This window comes from Microtus ochrogaster, unplaced genomic scaffold (assembly GCF_000317375.1).
Source record: "Microtus ochrogaster isolate Prairie Vole_2 unplaced genomic scaffold, MicOch1.0 UNK70, whole genome shotgun sequence".
In the NCBI taxonomy this organism is placed as follows: Eukaryota; Metazoa; Chordata; class Mammalia; order Rodentia; family Cricetidae; genus Microtus; species Microtus ochrogaster.
In genome coordinates, this window is record NW_004949168.1 from 1,797,749 (window position 1) to 1,817,111 (window position 19,363).

At 37.7% G+C, this 19,363-nt stretch overlaps 1 protein-coding gene across 5 annotated transcripts in view; it reads left to right on the forward strand.

The window, feature by feature from the left end:
• The window catches only part of Dcaf6 (DDB1 and CUL4 associated factor 6), a 118,007-nt gene that overhangs the window by 58,657 nt on the left and 39,987 nt on the right, over nt 1–19,363 (forward strand). For 3 of the 5 annotated variants that reach the window (XM_013354808.2, XM_026777519.1, XM_013354807.2), the window contains exon 11: nt 14,628–14,687. The exons of 1 other annotated variant lie outside the window; for it this stretch is intronic. In XM_013354808.2, coding sequence (XP_013210262.1) covers nt 14,628–14,687 — 60 coding nt within the window. Of the gene's footprint in view, nt 1–4,439; nt 4,614–14,627; nt 14,688–19,363 lie in introns of all 5 variants that reach the window. One more of the 5 variants, XM_013354809.2, reaches the window with a different exon arrangement.

Consider the following 19,363-nt stretch of genomic DNA (forward strand, 5'->3'; position numbering starts at 1 on the left):
CCAGATTCCCAGGGACTACACTCCTCTATACCTTCCCAGATTCCCAGGGACTACACTCCTCTATACCTTCCCAGATTCCCAGGGACTACACTCCTGTCCCTGTGCCTTCCCAGATTTCCAGGGACTACACTCCTGTCCCTGTGCCTTCCCAGATTTCCAGGGACTACACTCCTCCATACTTTCCCAGATTCCCAGGGACTACGCTCCTTCTCCATACTTTCCCAGATTCCCAGGGACTACACTCCTCCATACCTTCCCAGATTCCCAGGGACTACACTCCTCCATACCTTCCCAGATTCCCAGGGACTAGACTCCTGCCTCCGTGCCTCGCAGATTCTCAGGAACTACATTCCTGTCCCTGTACCTTCCCAGATTCCCAGGGACTACTCCTGTCCTTGTGCCTTCCCAGATCCCCAAGGACTACACTCCTGTCCCTGTGCCTTCCCAGATTCCCAGGAGCTACACTCCTGTCCCTGTGCTTTCCCAGATTCCCAGGGACTACACTCCTGTCTCTGTGCCTTCCCTCTTCTACGAGGTCCCTGAACCCTGAGGGAGGGATGATGGGAACATTCCATTTATGGCTGAACATTCTGAAGTCCCTTCTCTCTCCCAGCATACTGTTTTGCTGTGGGTCTCTGTATTCGTTCCCATCTGCTGCAGAAGGAAGCGTCCCTGATAGTGACTAAGCAAGGAACTGATCTATGAGTATAGCAGAATATCATTAGTACTCATTTTATTGATACATTCCTTTAGTAGAACAGTAGTATTTGGTTTTCCTCTGGGTCTTTGGGCTGTCTATTCTCAGGTTCTTGGTCATCCAAACAACATCTGATATGGCTTCCATCTCACGGAGTGGGCCTTAAGTCAAATCTGATTTTGGTTGGTCATTCCCACAAACTTTGTGCCACCATTGAACTAACATATTTTGTAGGCAGGACACCATTGTAGATCAGAGAGTTTGTAGCTGGGTTAGTGTTTATGTTTCTCCTTCAGTACCATACAAGGTGCCTTCCAGTGCCAAGAACACTAGCCACTAGGGGCGAAGGCTCTAAATAGGGTCCAACTTTACTTCTCTGTATTCAATGAGTTGTGCAGGTGTTTTTTTCAGCAATAGGACCTTGTCATCAGTTTGTGGAGAACAACCTGTGGTCTTTGCAATAGTCTGGATTGTTTAAGGATTTTGGTGAACAATTCAATTAGATGTAGCCCAATCCCAGTACTGGAAACTTCATTTGTTGACAAGAGGTGTCCAGTTGGGGCTCTGTCTCTTCTATTATTTGGCAAATTTGTTTAGATTGTCTTCGTATATGTATGAAGATGATAAATGTATATGTATATGTATATATATATATGTATATATATATATGGGGGGATAGATAGATAGATAGATAGATAGATAGATAGATAGATAGATAGATAGATAGATAGATGGATGATGGAGAAAGGTCATTGGTTAAAAAAAATAAAGAAACTGCTTGGCTGGCCCTCATAGGTTAGAACATAGGTGGGTGGAGTAAACAGAACAGAATGCTGGGAGGAAGAGGAAGTGAGCTCAGACTCAACAGCTCTCCTCTCAGGGGCAGACGCCTCAGAGAGACGCCATGCCCCGCTCCCGGGCAGACACACGCGATGAAGCTCCTACCCAGGATGGACGTAGGCTAGAATCTCCCCGGTAAGACCGGTGCTCACAGATTATTAGAGATGGGTTGACCGGGATATCAGAATTAGCCAGTAAGGGCCAGAGCTAAAGGGCCAAGCAGTGTTTAAATTAATACAATCTGTGTGTTGTTATTTCGGGGCATAAGCTAGCAGGCGGCCGGGGACGCAGCCCCGCCACTCCTATTTGGACAGATAGATAGATAGATAGATAGATAGATAGATAGATAGATAGATAGATAGATAGATAGATAGATGAAATACATATATAATATGTATCTATTTTAGGAAGCTTCTATTGTATTAGGTTTCCATACTACCACTCAAATGGCCCTTAATTTTAGCTGTCTCTCACTATAGTCTCTCCTTTCTCTCCATCTTCCTTCTCCATCCCTGCTTGATCCATTCCGGTCCCCTTAATCCATAGCTGTGTATTCTATTTCCCCTTTCTGGTGAGGTCTGTCCATCTCCTTTAGTCCCTTACTTTATACCTAACCTCTGTGGTTCTGTTGATTGTCGCTTGCTTATCACTGACTTAACCTAATGTACACATATAACAGAATACATACCTAGTATTTGTTTTTCGCGTCTGGATTACCTCACTCCAGAACTGTTCCTTAACTCTTAATTAGTGGGTTGAAGACAATTCTTTATAAACAGAAGTCACAGTAATAAGAGATTAATTACTCAAGCGTGCTTGATTCTCCAAACAACAACAAAAACATTGCATAAGAGGCTGAAATGTAATTTGTTGTATTACTGAGAAGATTTGTATGTGCTTCCATTACTGAGAGCTAATTTTCCTCCATGTCCCTGGTCTGCTCAAGGACACCCATCTTGCACTTGTCTGCTTCTTTTTTTTAAAAATATTTTTATTTTATGTGCATTGGTGCTTTGCCAGCATGTGTGTCTGTGTGAGGTGTCCGATCTTGGATTACAGACAGTTGTTAGCTACCATGTGGGTGCAGGAAATTGAACCTAGGGCCTCTGAAAGAGCAGTCAGTGCTCTTAACCACTGAGCATCTCTCCAGCTCTTGCTTACTTCTGTTCATGTATTATCTTTTCCTTCTCCTTAATTAAACATATTCTAGCAGCACAAACTTTCTCGTCAGTTAAAACACACACAAAGTTCCCTTTGACTTTTCTTCCTCACCATCATCTACCCCTCCCCCTGCTCCTAACATTCAGCACTTCTGCAGAGTATATATGCTTTCTCTTTCTGCTTCATTGCCCCCACTTGTTGAACCTGCTACGGTCTGGTTTTCCTCATATCAGTACATCATAGCAGTATCCTTTGCTGGCGTATATTAGAAACAGTGGCAGAGTGGCTTGCTCCATCCTTTGACTGTTTCTATCATCTGTGGACACACTTTTATCACTTTACCTACAGTACTTTGGTCCCTCAGTTGTGCCCGCCCTATCCCTGGATTCTTCCTCTTAATATTAAAATTCCCCAGGACTCAGTTCTTATCTTTCATGAGGGGCCTTGAAGTTTCATCTTAAATGACATCCAAATTTCTGTTAGGAATTCTTGACTCTGACATCCATTGTTTGGTTGCATTCTCCACTTGGATGGCTTTTAGTTCTTTCCAGAATGAATTGTTCTTTCTTTGTTGTTCTTCACTGTAGCAAATGGCAGCTTCTTTTCCTTCTGCCTAGGCTCAACCTATTTCATTCTGTCTAGACATTAGCAAACATGCTGCCTTTGTCTCTCATCTCGTGTATTTCCCCTGAGCATTCCCTCCTACTGGAACAGCTTTCTCATGATAGCTGTGTAGCTTACTGCCTCGTGTCCATGAGGCTCTTGCTCAGTGAGCAGCTCAGAAGACGTTCCTAAGGACTGTTCACCAAATACCAGTCTCTCCGTATTCCCTATCTTCAAGGCCTTCCATACTAGTTTACTACAGCAGTTACCCAGGGGGCACATTCGTGCACAGATCTCTGTGAATGTGTCTGTACAGTCACAGATGTCTATTTTCCCTCAGAACGTAAACTCCATAGGGATAGGAATTATTTTGCTCAATGTTTTATTGTCCCTGAAACTTCACATATAATAGCTACCTCTTGACAGAATTTCATGTAATTTTTCTTTTTGCCTGGATTATTTCCTTAGAAAAGATTAATAAAATATTGTGTAAATCATTTTGAACTAAAATAGAAAAGGTAAAAAGGAACATTTTAAGGCTATGACATACAACTTGCATTGTAAAAGATCTACTGAATTCTAAGAATTGTTTCCAAATACATAACTGTTTACTCCTTTTATTGAATTTTAATTTTCTGACTGAAATTAGTAAAGTAACTTAAATTTTTTTTGTTTAGATTATTTACATTAAAATTTTATAGCTATCATTTCTGTTTTATCTTCTGTACAAAGAGAAAATGATAGAAACTTGAATGTTTGGTTTAGAATCTTACAGGTGAAGTCTGTAGTGCAGTGAGCAAGTACATGCTTAGCCTGTGTTCAGTCCATGGACCATAATACGGAGTGGACACCACAAGTAAAGCAAATGGTGTTGTTTATGGAGGACTTCGTTTTCATTAATATGGCTACTTGAATATTTGTAGAAATTATGCGTCTAATTCATTAAATTAAAGCGAAACATTTGGTTGTATGTGTATAGTATTGTTTCATAATTTAATGTCTTTTTTATCAGTAATTTGTTTTTAGTATTTCTCTTTGAAACATGTCTTATTTAATCTTTTCCCTTTTTAAATGTATAATCAATTTTATACTATTTTTTGTCGTGTTACTCTCTTCTTTCTTTTCCTATCTGTGTCAGAATTTTTAAGGGGGCCTGAGATAGCTTTGCTCCGTAAGCGCCTGCAGCAGCTGAGGCTTAAGAAGGCTGAGCAGCAGAGGCAGCAAGAGCTAGCACAGGCCCAGCATCAGCCTTCCACTTCCACTTCCGATCAGTCTCCTCATGAGGGCTCTTCACGGGACCCTCGAGCTTCAGGTTATTGATGTCAAGTGTGCTTAAACAGCTTCCACAGTTGCTTTCTAATACTGCTATGTGTAGTTCAGTGTTTCCCCTCCCATTCAAATGGGAACCTAATGTGCTTGCAGCTTTTCCTTCCCTTCCTGGCATTATAATGGTGTTTAACATCTGCTGTTTGAGGGGCAGATTGACAGAAGCATTTCCCAGAGGTGTGAATCTACAACAGTGCTTTATCTTACTGTAAATCTATTTGGAAAGGGAAGATGTTTATTACTTGTAAAGCTGTTGAAGTACTTTCTAATAAATCTACTGAATTTCATACCTGCTTTGATATTTTTGTAGAAATTTCCTATATGCTAAAATGAACCTATGCTTGTAGACTCTTGGCTCTTAGTTTTTTAAGTCTGTACTTAGTCAGTTATTTTAAACAGACCTAGGAATTATTTGACCACACTCGCATGCTCACTCAGTCATTCCCTTCTGTTATTATTTGATTTCTTTCAATATTTTCTTATCACTGCTATAATCAACTTCTGTATATAGAGCAGCAAAAGTACTTTATGATCTCAGTTTCCTGTTCTTGAGCTGTCAAATTCTGATATTATATAGTAATAGTCAGTGCTACTTATATTAGCACTCCAATTCTTTTAATTAACACTTCTTAAGAATAATGAAAGGTACAGCATAAAAGTTTATCAAGATGAAAAATAGGTACACTATATCATACTGTGAAGGTATTATAGAAGGTGTTAAAATGTACATTAGGGAACAAAAATGTGCCTAAGTTCTCATACTAATGAATTTATAATAACTTTGATATATTTTGCTTTGCCGCTCTAAGGAGTAATGAGTTTGGGTGTTAATTACACTGAAAACTCTGATTTAATTACTTGGAATTAATTTGTACTATTTATGGTACAGAATTAGTCAACCTATGTATTATAAATATCTGTTCCAGCAATGGTAACCATAGTGCATTTGTTAATAATAAATTTAAGCCTCTGTAATATACATGTGGTATTTGGAACAAATTTAGGGGGCTTGATTTGTTATTCCATGCTATGTTAATGGAAAGAAAGTCAGGCAAAAATGCTCAGATATTTTCCCCTGGGGGAGATCTTTTCTATACTTAAAACAAGAAAATTTAACAAGACTATTTGATCAGATTACAATAATGGTATACATTAATAAAACAATTTACTAACTATGAATTTATACTACATACAGTACTATATATAGCCTAGGATGTTTTAAAAGCAAAAACCAATAAAAAGGAAAATAAAATGCCTTGATATATATATATATATATATATATATATATATATATATGTCTTTTTAATTTGATTGATCGTGTGTGTGTGCCTGTGCACAAACATGCAAGCATGCCACATGGAAGACAGATGAAATTTTGTAACAGTTCTCTTTCCACTGTGCAGATTCTGAGGACTAAACTCAGACTGTTAGGCTGGAGGTAGTCAGTTACTTTATCAGCTGGCTCATTTTGCCAGTCCCTTATGTATAGACAGAGATATTTTTTAAGATACCAAAATTTAGCAATAAATCAAATGGTAAAATGAACTTTAATATGAAGCAAAACTATATGAGGAAGAAAATACATTGTGAGTTTTATAAAAGTAAGTTGAGGCTTATTTATCTTTTATATAAAGTTTCAAAAATTTGAAAATTGAAGCAGGTTTTCTTTTAGTCAAAAACTTAAGAGTGGTGTCAGGTGTGATAGTGCATGCCTTTAACCCCAGCACTCAAGGGGCAGAGACAGGCAGATAGTTCAGAACCAGTCTGGCCTACATAGTAAGTTCCAGGCAAACCAGGGCTACACAGTGAGACCTTGCCTCAGAAGCAAACAAACAATGTAAAGTGATTATATGGGTTTTGTGAAATAATAGGATGCTATCCTCTCATTCCACATATCTTTCTAATTAACTTGTACTAAGTCTGGAAGCCAATTTATTACCGGTGGTAATACTTAAGGAGCTCTGGCTTACCAACTGTGAAGTTGAGAAGCATTCTCTTCTCTTTCTTACTAACCAATTTTCTTGGCCCTCTAAGGCCCACATGGTCCAGTGTTTGAATTCCTTGGTGCTATCACTCCGTGTACAGTGATCTCCTCACCTGAAAGGGAAGTATTTTATGAGTACTTATGTGTTTATCATAGCATTCATGTAAGTAAGGCATCTTAGTTGTTTTGCTTGGTTGTTTTGCCCTTGAGCAATGGTCTCCTGTGCCCAGGCAGGCCTCAGACTCTTTGCAGCTGAGGGTAAACATGAACTTCTAGTACTCCTGTGTCTGTCTCTAAGATGCTGGGATTACAAGAATGTGCCACCACACCTAGTTCATATAGTTTTGGAGAAGGAACCCAGGGCTTTGTGCATGCACTCTACAAACTAAGCTATATCCCAACCCTTAATAAACTTCAATCTGTAGCATGCCTTGTGTTCATGTGCTAGTGCTACTTCTGCCTTACTCTGTTCTAGAAATGTTATTAGGAACTAAAAGCCTGTTGATAACTGTTCATAAAGTCTGTTTTCTTTGCCACTTAAAAAAGCGTTGGTTGTGAGGAAAGATGAGTTGGCTTAAGGCAAATTTTTTTTCATTTAAAAATATATGTTACAAAAATATAGAAGGAAAATTATGAAATTTAGCAAAAAGATAATTTTTAATTAATTAACAATTATTAAAACCTTCTCTTGGAGCTAGAGAGATGGCTTAATGGACTGGATTCATTTGCAGAGGACCCAGGTTCAATTCCATGCACACATATGGTATCTCACTACTGTTTATAACTCCAGTTCCTGGGGATCTGACACCCTCTTACCTTTACAGACACCAGGCATGTATGTGGTACACATAAATACATGTAGACAAAAAAACCACACACACAAAACAAGATAAATAAAAAATTTTAAACCCTTATACTTAACTGTTAGATGCATTTGTGTGTGTGTGTGTGTGTGTGTGTGTGTGTGTGTGTGTGTGTTGACAGTAATTGATCCATTTTCTTATAATAGATGTTACTACTATCAGGATAGAAAAGTGACAAAATTAGCTTTATTTTTTTTCTCCTGGGGATAGTGCTTAGAAGCACTCAGAATGGTCATGAGCTTTGTTACTGTATGGCCTCCAGCAATGCTAGCTTATCCTGAACCCTGCTGATCGGGCCACATGTGATCTGTTCCCAGGTGAAGTTCAAGGTGTTTGTGCTGTGGTACCTAAAGTCCTTATGAAATTGTCTAAAACTAAAGACCCTGTAGTGGTTAACTGTATGCTAATTGTGCCTATGCTAGATCAAGTGTGCTTTCCTTATTGAGGAGCAGACAATCATGAAAATGTTAGAGTCAGAAAGCGAAATAAACATGATATTTCTTTATTAAAGTCATAAAACCAAGGCTTATTCTGTTTTGACAAAGGTATCAAAATTAGTATATTTGATTTTAGTTTGTTAGTTTCTTAAATATAAAAGGTATGTTTTTCATGATGTGTTTTGCCTATCAGTAAATTATAAGGGGCCAGCAGATGGCTCAGTGGGTAAAGGAGAGGGCCATGTCAGCCTGGTGACCTGAGTTTAATTCTGAGGTCACACTGTGGGAAGGAGAAGGCTGACTCCTAAAAGTTAACCTCTGACCTTCTGTGTGCTATGGTATGTGTGCTTGTACTTACACACATACCATAGGTACAGGTACGATAACAATAAAGTACATTTAAATAAGTTATGATACTGCCAACAAATGGTACTTCCATTGTCTTTCCACTTATTTAAATTTCTTAGATATAAGGTGTTCAAAAGATACAAGACTTAGATTCAAGAAATTGTGAAAGTAGAAAGTTTCTGAATCATTTCATTGACTGGCAGATATTTTCTTCTCTTTTTAAAACATAGAAGTCAAGAGAATTCTGTGAAAGGCTGTGAAAAGTGAACCAATAATACCTAGTTTCTAAGTAAAAGTTTAGAACAAGTCACTTTGCAGAAATAATAATCTACAAGTTTCATGGTATGGGAAGGACTCAGACTCATAATCACAGGGAATATTATATATTAGTCAATCTTTTCTCTCTCTCTCTCTCTCCTCAAGGGCTGTGATTAAAGATATGCACCACCACACTGGCAATATTTATTTCATCATTTTGAAACACCAAATAATGTCAACTTCACTTTTAAATTGTTGTTTAAAATAAATCATATAAAAAGAGTTAGAGCTTGGGACATAGCTTAGTGGTAGGACAATTGCTTAGTATGCATAAGGCCCTGGATTTGGTCCTGCAGTGCCACAAGAAGGTTCTCTTTTACTGAAGGCAGAAAGGCTCAGCTGTAAGTCTTTCATCAGAGTTTTATGTGGAAGTTCTGATTTAAAATGCAAATGGACTGGGAATCTAGCAGCGATTGAATTCACAGGGTCACAGAAGGGAAAAAAAAACAATCATTCAGATGTAAATGTAAAACTGTTTGAATTTAGCTTGCTCTTCATGCTAACCCATAGTTCCTCAGCTCTGAAATAGAATATGGACCAACCAACTATAAAAGTAGGTTTTTATTTAAGATTTATTTTTCTTATTTTTAATTATGTGTATGTTTGTGTCTGTATGTGGGTATCTGCACATGTGTGCAGGACTAAGGTGCCAGACCCCCATGGAACTGGAGTTTGAGGTGCTTGTGAGCTGTCCAACATAGGTGGTGGGAACCGAACTTGGGTCTTCTGCTGTAGTCGTATACACTCTTAACCACTGAACCATCCCTCCAGCCATCTCTCCTTAAAAAAAAAAAAGTTTTGACAACTACAAATGATAATCCTTCAGAGATAAATTTAAAAGTTCAGTTTTCAATTTTAGAATCTATTACTTTACGATACTTTTAGATTTTAAAAGATGTGTTTATTTTATGTATATGTTTGCACAATATGCTGCAATGCTATTAGAAGCCAGAAGAGGGCATTAGAACCCCTGGAACTAGAGTTGCAGAGGATTGTGACCACCATATGGGTGCGGAGAACCCAATCACAGGCCTCTGCAAGAGCAGCAAGTGCTCTTAACCACTGAGCTCTCTCTCCTGTCTTAGTTTTTTTGAAGTTCAGTTTTGTCTAGAAGTCAGGAAGTATATTAGTATACTGTAAATCATTTAGGGATTAGATTATAACTTATTTTCTAAGCTCTTAGGAAATGCAACATAACTTACTACAAGTCAGTGATTTTGTTGTTGTTGGCAGTGTTTTGAGTACCAAGGTGTTCTTAAACTTGTGGCATCCTGTCTCATCTTTCTACGTGTTGAAGTAGTCATAAAGTTTGGTTTATTTGTTTGTTTGTGGTTTGTTTAGTTTGAGATATGCTTTTGCTGCCTAGCCCAGGCTGGCTTTGAACTTGTTGTCCAAGCCTTTCATCCTTCTGAGTGCTGAGATTACAAGCATGTGTCACCAATAGTCAGGCTGATCATTTTGAAATTATATTTGTCTGTCTAGGGGGTGGAGGTTGCTATAGCGTATGTGTATAGGTTAGAGAACAACTCGCAAGGGATCAGTTCCGCTGTATGGGTCCTAGGAATAAAACTCAGTCAGGTTTTGAGGCATTTTTTTAATCCTAAAAAGAAAACTTTTTCTTTATCTCATTATCTGGGTCTGAGACTAGTTGAATTTCTGTCTCTTACCTTATGACAAGAATGAACCTTGGGTAATTCATTTGGCTATTGTCTGAGTTTCCCAGTTACCAGTTTATTTAAGTACTGTAGCTACCCTACATAACAGATGGCATAGAGATGTGATAGATAATGTGTATATATAGTTTTTAATACTTGTGAGAGAGTGCCATCTTATTTATAATATATATTTAGGTAGTGTAGTATACCCCAGTTAACAGAATTGCATAGAGACAGGATAGCTAAATATATAGTTCTTAATATTTGCAAGAGACTACGTCTTATTTATAGTATATTTTTTCCTCAGAACGTTTTTATAGCAAGACCATTTAAAGTAGACAGTATTGAGGATTCTGAGGGCTGTTTGTACATTTGTCAAATGAATGTCCAAAATAACTGCAGCAAAGGCATTCTGTATATGGCTAATTTAAAGCCCAGGTCTTTTTTTTTTTTTTCCATTTCAGGTCCCCTGAAGTCATGGGTTGCTGGCTCCTGCTCAGAGTGACAACACCCTGTGGATTCTACTGGTCCTGGCCCAACCACCACAGAGCCGCACTGGAGCATGGAGCCAGCCTAGAAAGGGTCAGGTAGGAACTGTTTTTTCACTTTATGGCACGGTTTTGCTGATTGGAAAAAAAGTAACTTTTATACCCCAAAAGGGTATAAAACATTGATGATTATTTTTTAAAAGGGGCTTTTCAAAACTGAGCCATATTGGAAAAATCAGCATTTAACATGTCCTGTGCAAGCAGGCCCTATGTACTGTCAGCCTCCCCACAATGCTCACAGTGACAGCCAGGGTAGCACTTCTGAGATGTTTGCATTGGATCATGTTTTAGGCTTTGTACATTAATAAATCAGGCATGATATTGACCTAATTCTGAAATCCTTTGTTAATTACCTTAAGTGTTTGAGTCCTAAGGAAAACAGTAGTGAATCTTAGGATTTTAAACTGTAATTAAATGAGTATATATTCCATAGTTTGAAGACAATTTCACATCATTCTTTTTCAGTCAGTACCACAGCACTGAAAAACAGCAGCTAGTAGTTAAATGAACTCACGTTTCCCTGTATGTTATGTAGCTTACAGGGATCATCTCATTGAAAGAATACTGCATCCCTTTAATAGATTTAGAAATGAGACTCAAGACAATTGAAATAATTTGCCCAGGGTTACAATATTAGTGAGTAAAAGTCATTCAAACCCAGGAAATATGGCTGAAGAAGTCTTGTTATATGTTAGATTATAATCTTTTTTTGATTTTCTACAATTAAAAACGTTCTGGTGTTTAAAGGACTTAAGGATTTTCTTACCAAACTGCAAATTTGGAAGAAATACACAGTAAATGACATTGCGTTTAGTACCGAATGAACTGTTACTTAATATTTATTTCAACCTTTACAATAATATAATTTAAAATACTTTAAATGTGTTGACTTGCCATATTGCTTTTAGTAGTGGACAATACATTCTGATTTTTATTTTGTAATAAAGCCTTCTAAAACATCTCACATAAATATGGAGTAGAATAGACAAACAGTTGCAGCAATGAATTTAAGCTTCTTACATTTTTGTTGTTACTTGTTATTCTGTTGGTTATTATGTTAATATTTGGAAGTATTTCTGTAACAGGAGTTATAGGCATTTATGAACACTTAGTATTAGAAAAGCATGTTACTTAACATATTTATGTTACAGAAAAATAATAATTCTAAAAGGAGTTGCATGTTCCCAAGATGGCACATAAAGTAAATTCAATAGGCAAAGAGTCATAAACATTAGCCTTTAAAAGATTTTGGACCAGCAAGATGCCTCAGTGGGTAAAGCCCGATACCAAGCCTGACAACTGGAGTTCAATCTTCAGGACTCACATGGTGGAGAGAACTGACTCCCAAAAGTTGTCTTTTAACTTCCAAGTATGAGCTAGCTGTAGCATGTGCATACCCACACACAATAGACAAGTACATAAAGCCAATAAAAATGTAATTTGAATTTTTTTCTTTTCTTTTTTTTTAATTAACAATTTCTACCTCCTCCCATTTCCCTCCCCATTCCCCCACTCCCCCTCCCTCTCCCTATCCAGTCCAAAGAGCAGTCAGGGAAAAATTTTAAGTAATAAGAATAACAAATAATTCTTAGAGATACACAATTGTTACAGGCTAAAGCAATATAACAAAAATGTTTTAATTTATAATGGATTCTGTTGTTGGTTTAATGTAAGCTTCATTGTTTTAAATACTGTCAGACTAAAGTACAGGTTTGTGGAGACGATAGCATTAAAGATCTTCATTAGTGTGTATTTTAGTGATACTTTCTAAATTTTATTAAAAGAGCAAGATACATCTTACTTCAAGAAGATTTATGCATTCCATAATGTAGAAAAACAATATTTGTGAAGTGCATGTCTTAGTGGCCTTAGCGTTGTCTTGGAGCTTTTAATTATTAAAGGGGAGCATGGAGAAATGTGTAATGAATCCAGAGGGGCGAACTGTATTTTGTAAAAGACTCTTACAGAGTTTTTCCAATGTTTAATCAATTGGCGCTTTTTTTGCTTTGAAAGATATAACTTTACTTCTAAAGACTTAACTGCCTGATTTTCAAAATAATGTGGGTGGCAATATTAGATCTAAAATGAATCAATGAGAAATCATTTTAAAGTGAAAAGTATGGTGGGTTAAGGAACCAGTGAACACCACCATTCCCGCTTTCCTTTTTGTGTAGTAAAGAACTTAACCAAATATTACCGTGAAGAGATGATAGATAAGGATGAATAAAAGCTTCAGACTTTAGAATAATGTCATGGTTTATCAATTTCTCTGAGCAAACTGGTATGATATTAGAATATGGAAGACTTCAGGTTAGTAGAAATGATGCTGGTAGCAGGCTTCAGTCTTCAAATGAAAGCAATCAAATGGTGTAAATTTGGTATGAAACCAGGGTGTATTGGGAAATTTCCCTTACCTATTCAGCTAAGGATGATCTGTACTTAACACCTGTTTGAAGGAAATGAAATGTCGTTAGGATCATAGCTAGTGCTCAGTGAGACATGAACAACATTCACTAAGAACTAGGGCAGAAGATCTTAGAAATGAGGGACCATTTTCACACTTGAAGTAAAGCCATGTTTGTTACCCACACTTTTCCCTTTTGCTGTAGCTCTACTGGGGCACTGGGGCTCCTCTATAGTAGGCATGCTTTGTCCAAAAATGCTTGGGATCAGAAGTAGCATTTTGGGGGAATAGTTGCATATACCTAATAAGGTGTCTGGGGGAAGTACTCAGGGCTTAGCAGGAAATTCATTTGTGCTTTCTGTACATTTGATGCAAATATCAGAGGTAATTTTATGCAGTGTTTTTAATGTATATATATTCTGATTGCATTCTACCATAGGTCAGCAATAAAATTCTCTACTTGGGTCATGTCAGCACTCAAAACATTTTGGATTTTGCATTTTCAGGTTTTTTGTTTTGTTTTGTTTTAGACAAGGGATGTATAACATACATTCTCCAATAATTTTGTTAAGGTACGATAGCCATGGGCTGATAGGGAGAAAGAATCTGCCTAGAAATGTTGCTGATTATTAGAATTAAGACTTGTTAACACCAGGCAAATGCCTTTTCCATTGCAGTCCTTTATTCCAGTGTTTCCTAAAGGCTAGAACCCAATAATGAAATAAATTCTCACATGAAGACCCAGTGTATCCAAAAGATCAAAATAGGGTTGTACTGTTTGAAGCCAAAGTAGAAAGTAGAAAGCACAGACCATTAAGCTTTCTTCTTGCTTTTCTTTTTCTGCCAGGTACCCTCTAAAGAAGCCTAAGCTTTCACAGAGTATAGTTTCATTATGCACAATGTACCATAGAGTTTTTAAAGTTACATGTTTCTTTGAAGGTATTTAATTCATTGCCTGTTTTCTCTACAAACCACTTTTTGTTAAACATCCTGACTCCTTCAGCTCATGGTATAGCAAGCAACATCTCACAGTGTCTAGTGAGCATTTCATTTCATGCTTTGAACCTCCCAAAACAGGATGAAAGCCATCTGAAGAGCTGATGAGGGAATTTAAGAAAGGCAAGGTATCTTCTGTTTAGAGGAAATACCCTGTTTCTGATTATCTATCTGGCACCTTATATCTGTGCTAGATGAATTTGATTAAAGGTGTGTGCATGGAAGTAGAATATTTTCTCAACTCAGACTCAAAATTGCTAAATGCTTGCCCGGAATAACATCTTAAGCACATGACCCTGCTTACTCGCTGCTTGGAAAACACGCCACAGTACTTACTCGTCTTCCCCACCCTTATACATTTGTTTCTTAAGTGTAGAGATTATCGTGACAGTGCTGTGCAGTTTTCTGCTGCTTACTTTTAAGTTGAAATCTCATTTTTGTTTCAGATTCTCCTTCTTCTGTGGTTAACAAACAGCTCGGATCCATGTCACTTGATGAGCAACAGGGTGCGTGCAACAGGAGATGCGCTATGCCCATCCATCCATAGTTTTATTGCAATGCATAAACAAAGTTCTTTCTTGCTTTTGCTTAGCATATCATTTTGATTATGGTCTTCATTAGTATTTTATGGACTAAATTATCTTGTGTGGTATTGTGCACAAAAAGCTGTCATGGCTTGAACAAATTATGTTCTGTGTAAGCTTATTTCTGCCTTCAACATTTTATAACAACTCTGAAGTCTCTCCTTCAATAGTTTGTAATGAATAGAAGATAAAATTTTTCTTAAACTGTATATCATAAGATCATATAGAACTGTGGTTTAAGATTAGCATATTGCCCCATTGTTCATTAGAAGTTATTTGAACATAGTAATATTTCAAATTACTAGGTTGCTATGGTAATGACACTTGGGTTTGTGTCATACTTAACTGGTGGTGAAACTCAAGATAGGTTGATTTTTTTTGTTGTTGTTTCTGTTGTTTTGTTTTGCTTTTTGAAACAAGGTCTTATATGTTGCCCAGGTTGGCCTTGAACTGCCAGTGGTTTTGCTTAGCCTTCTTCCTGAGTGCTGGGACTACAGGCATGCTTCCACCCCACTCAGCTCTGATGCTTTTAATTTTAAGCTTTTATGCTTATAAACCCAAAGTTTGGAGTATACACAGCAGAAAAAAATAATGAGAGCTTGAATTTTGCAGGAAAATGAATGGAGCTAGAAAACATTGAGTGAGGTAACCCAGACACAGAAAGACAGTTATCACATGTACTCACTCATAGGTGTTTTTTTTTTTTGTTTTTTTTGTTTTTTTTTTTTTTTTGGTTTTTCGAGACAGGGTTTCTCTGTGGCTTTGGAGCCTGTCCTGGAACTAGCTCTGTAGACCAGGCTGGTCTCGAACTCACAGAGATCCGCCTGCCTCTGCCTCCTGAGTGCTGGGATTAAAGGCGTGCGCCACCACCGCCCGGCTTCATAGGTGGTTTTTAAACATAAAGCAAAGAAAGGCAGCCTACAAACCACAATCCCAGAGAATTTAGACAACAATGTGGACACTAAGAGAGACTTACATTGATCTAATCTGCATGGGAAATAGAAAGTAGAAAAAGACAAGATCTCCTGAGTAAATTGGGAGCATAGGGACCTTGTGGGAGGACTGAAGGGGAGATGGGAGAGGCAGGGAGGGGAGCAGAGAAAAATGTAGAGCTCAATAAATATCAATAAAAATGTATTTAAGAACCGGGCGGTGGTGGCGCACGCCTTTAATCCCAGCACTTGGGAGGCAGAGGCAGGTGGATCTCTGTGAATTCGAGACCAGCCTGGTCTACAGAGCTAGTTCCAGGACAGGCTCCAAAACCACAGAGAAACCCTGTCTCGAAAAACCAAAAAAAAAAAAAAATGTATTTAAAAACCCAAAGTTATACTGAAAAATGCTGGGCCACCAGCAGGTAAACCTCTTGCACTTCCACTGGTAGTTTTTTGAAGAAGCAAAGGCTTAAGGAGAACTCGATGTAATCACAGGTTTATTGGTCAAGCTTTATTACTAGCAGATCTGATACAGTACAGAGAGGAATTGGAAAAGGACAACATTCTGACAAAGAAGAGGTTCATGAAAAGAAGGATCCAGAAAGGAAGACTGTAAGAAGTACTTTAGGACTTTCTTGAAAATTAAGGCAAAGAACTTACTATGTTAACTCAATTCTCTAAAGTACTCTAAGCACTTTGTGACAGAATAATGTTAGTGATACTAAGCCCCCAAAAAATAACTTTAAATTATTTATTTATATATTTACAGGTGGTATGTATGTATATCAGGGGTTCATGACATGGTGCAATCCTGAGTAGTGAGTGATCCGGGGGTAATTTTCAGGAGTCAGATCTTTCTGTCTCCTGAATGGGTTCCAGGGATTGAACTGAGGTCGGACTTGGCTGCAAACATCTTTACCGCTGAGCCATCTCACCAGCTTGACTTCAGCTATCTCAATTGAAGAGGGCAAATGAGTAGCTAATAGATTTCACAATTTTTTTTAAAAAAATGAATAAGCATGAAATCCGTAAGACTTGATAGGCTGAAAGGTCACGTACATAGGAAGGCTCACTGTTGATTGAGTGAAAAATTAATATTTCTATAGTATCTGGTATGAAATAGGTCTAATTGTAACTGTCCTAGAAAAATATTCAAAAACCAGATTAGAACTTCTGTACTTTCAGTCTTAAATAATTGACTTTCATTCTTAAATAATTTATTTCTAAATCTTTTGGTGGCATGTATTGTTAGTAGATGTTTTGTTTTCTTTTTGTTGTTGCTTTCCTCTTCTTAAAAAATAAAGCTAGGCATGGTAGTTCTTGCCTTTAATCCCAGCACTCATAAGACCAATGTAGAGAATTGCCTTGAGTTAGATTAAAAATCTGTGTTAAAAAAAAATCAAGGAAAATACAATGTGGAAAATGGTGTGAGGGAAGAAAAGAAAAAATAGAGTAAATGAATTTGAGAATTACAGAATTAACCATGTTTTATCTTTATACAGAGTAATAAAACACGATACAATTATAGCATCTCATATTACATTGTAGCCAGATTTATGTTTAGTTAGCCACATAAAATAATTTCTATAGATTTATGTTAAATATTATACCTATTTAGTTGGTACTTCATTTTATGTATGGTTTTAGGAAAGGGAAGATTTAAGTTTAACTCCCACAGATTTGGCCTCAGTGCATGGGTGAATGGTGATGCCATTTAGTGAAGGTGACTAGCCCAGAGATAGAAATTAGGAGGTGCTTTATTTGGTGGTCATGTACTATAGTTTGCCATGTAGTCATACAACTTCTCTAGTGGTCAAATATCAGTTGTGTTTAGCAGAAACTACATTGTTAAAGGCCATTGTAAATGTAGTTTTGTGATAAGATCTATGAGCAGAAATGGCCTAGCAATGGGTAAGACTTACCTATGGCAACATGTGTTATCTGAGGATTAAACTGTACCAGCCTGTCACTCTGGTCTAATGTAATAGCTCTGTAACAGACTGTGTCATGTCTACTCAAGCCACAGTCTATTCTTTACTAGCAGACAGGATGAACCTTTAAAAAGTGAATATATACTCATACGATTTTTCTGTCTGAAGTTTCTATAACCCTTGAAAACTACTGAAGTTCACACCAAGCTTTATAAGCCACATATGAACCAGCCCTTATCTCACTGAGCTTACTTTTGGGCATTCTGCTCACTCACTGTGTTCAAGGCGCCTCAGTCTCCTAAGCTCTGCTCAATCACTGCGGTCTTGCCTAGTAGCCTTCGGTCTGCTGACATGGTGCTTGCTTACTGTGCTCTTACCAAGTAGCCTGCCTGCTAACACTCTGAGCTCCTTTCCTTCTCAGGTATCTTATGTACACTGTTCCCACTCCCAAACTGCTTTGTTGTTAAGCAATTTCAACTTCTCCATTAAGCGTCAATCTCTTTAAAAAACTGACTTCCCAATGTGCCCCTCTTTTCCTCTTTGTGGCGTATTATTTGCTCTCATTAGATTTGCAGCCGTGTATTTGTTTGGAGGCTTGTTTTGTATATACCTCTCTCCATATTCTATATGTGTTGTTTTTATTCGCTGTCATATATATGCAGTGTGTGAAGTCATACCACTTTTATGGTACCAATATTTGGTCAGGTTTTTTGGGGGGTTGTGATGAGATGGGGTCTTACTTTGGTCTTGGCTGGCCTGGAATCTTCTATATAGACCAGGCTGGCCTGGAACATTCAGGTATCAGTCCACATGCCTCTGTTTCATATACTGGGATTAAAGGTGTGCCATCATTAATTCTTTAAGTGATCAGAGCTCTGGAAATTATTTTAGTTTGGAAAACTCAGCATAATACCCAGTTTTACATATTGGAAAGTTCATTGGGCAATATTATAAATGAATAAATAGAAGATAAAGATTGAAGAGTGTCAGAACATACAAGAAATTGTAATAATCTAGGTAAGAGACAATGAAGAATCCAATCTAAGGCAGTAGGAGTGGGAAATGAGTATATTTTAAAAATCTTTGTGAAGTAGAATAATGGAACTTGGGCTTGGGATAGATTGCTTGTCTTATCTAGGAGTGTAGATTATGTATCCAGCACTACAAAATAATGACAGTAATGGTAACAATAAGAGATACTTTGAAACTGGTTAGCCAGAAATTAATGAGGAAGTTATATCTAGGTATCTTGATAAGATTATAATAAACAATCAGAAAGACAGAGCTTTCTGGAAAAACAGATAGGGGAAAGAAGCTATGGACGAGAGCCTTTGGTTGGTGGCGGGGGATAAGCGTCTTAGTCTGTTTTCTCTTTCTATTAAGGAATACTTAAGTGCTGGCCATGGTGGCATATGTCTGTAATCCCAGTACCTGGGAAGCAGAGACAAGTGGATCTCAGTGAGTTTCAGGCCAGCCAGGTCTGCATAGTAAGACTGTCTTTAGAATATATGTACGTGAAAGGGCAGAGGAGGGAGGACAATAGGGCGGAGGAGAGGGGAGACTGAGTAACACATAAGGAAAGGGTTTTGACTCTCCGCTCTGAAAGTATCTACTTGGCTTTTAGTTAGGGTCACGTGCTGCTCCATGCATTGCCAAAGAAAGGAGGGACAAGCAGAAGTGTATTGAAGACAGCTGACAAGTGGGAAAACTAAAGAAAGCTAAGGAAACCAAACTG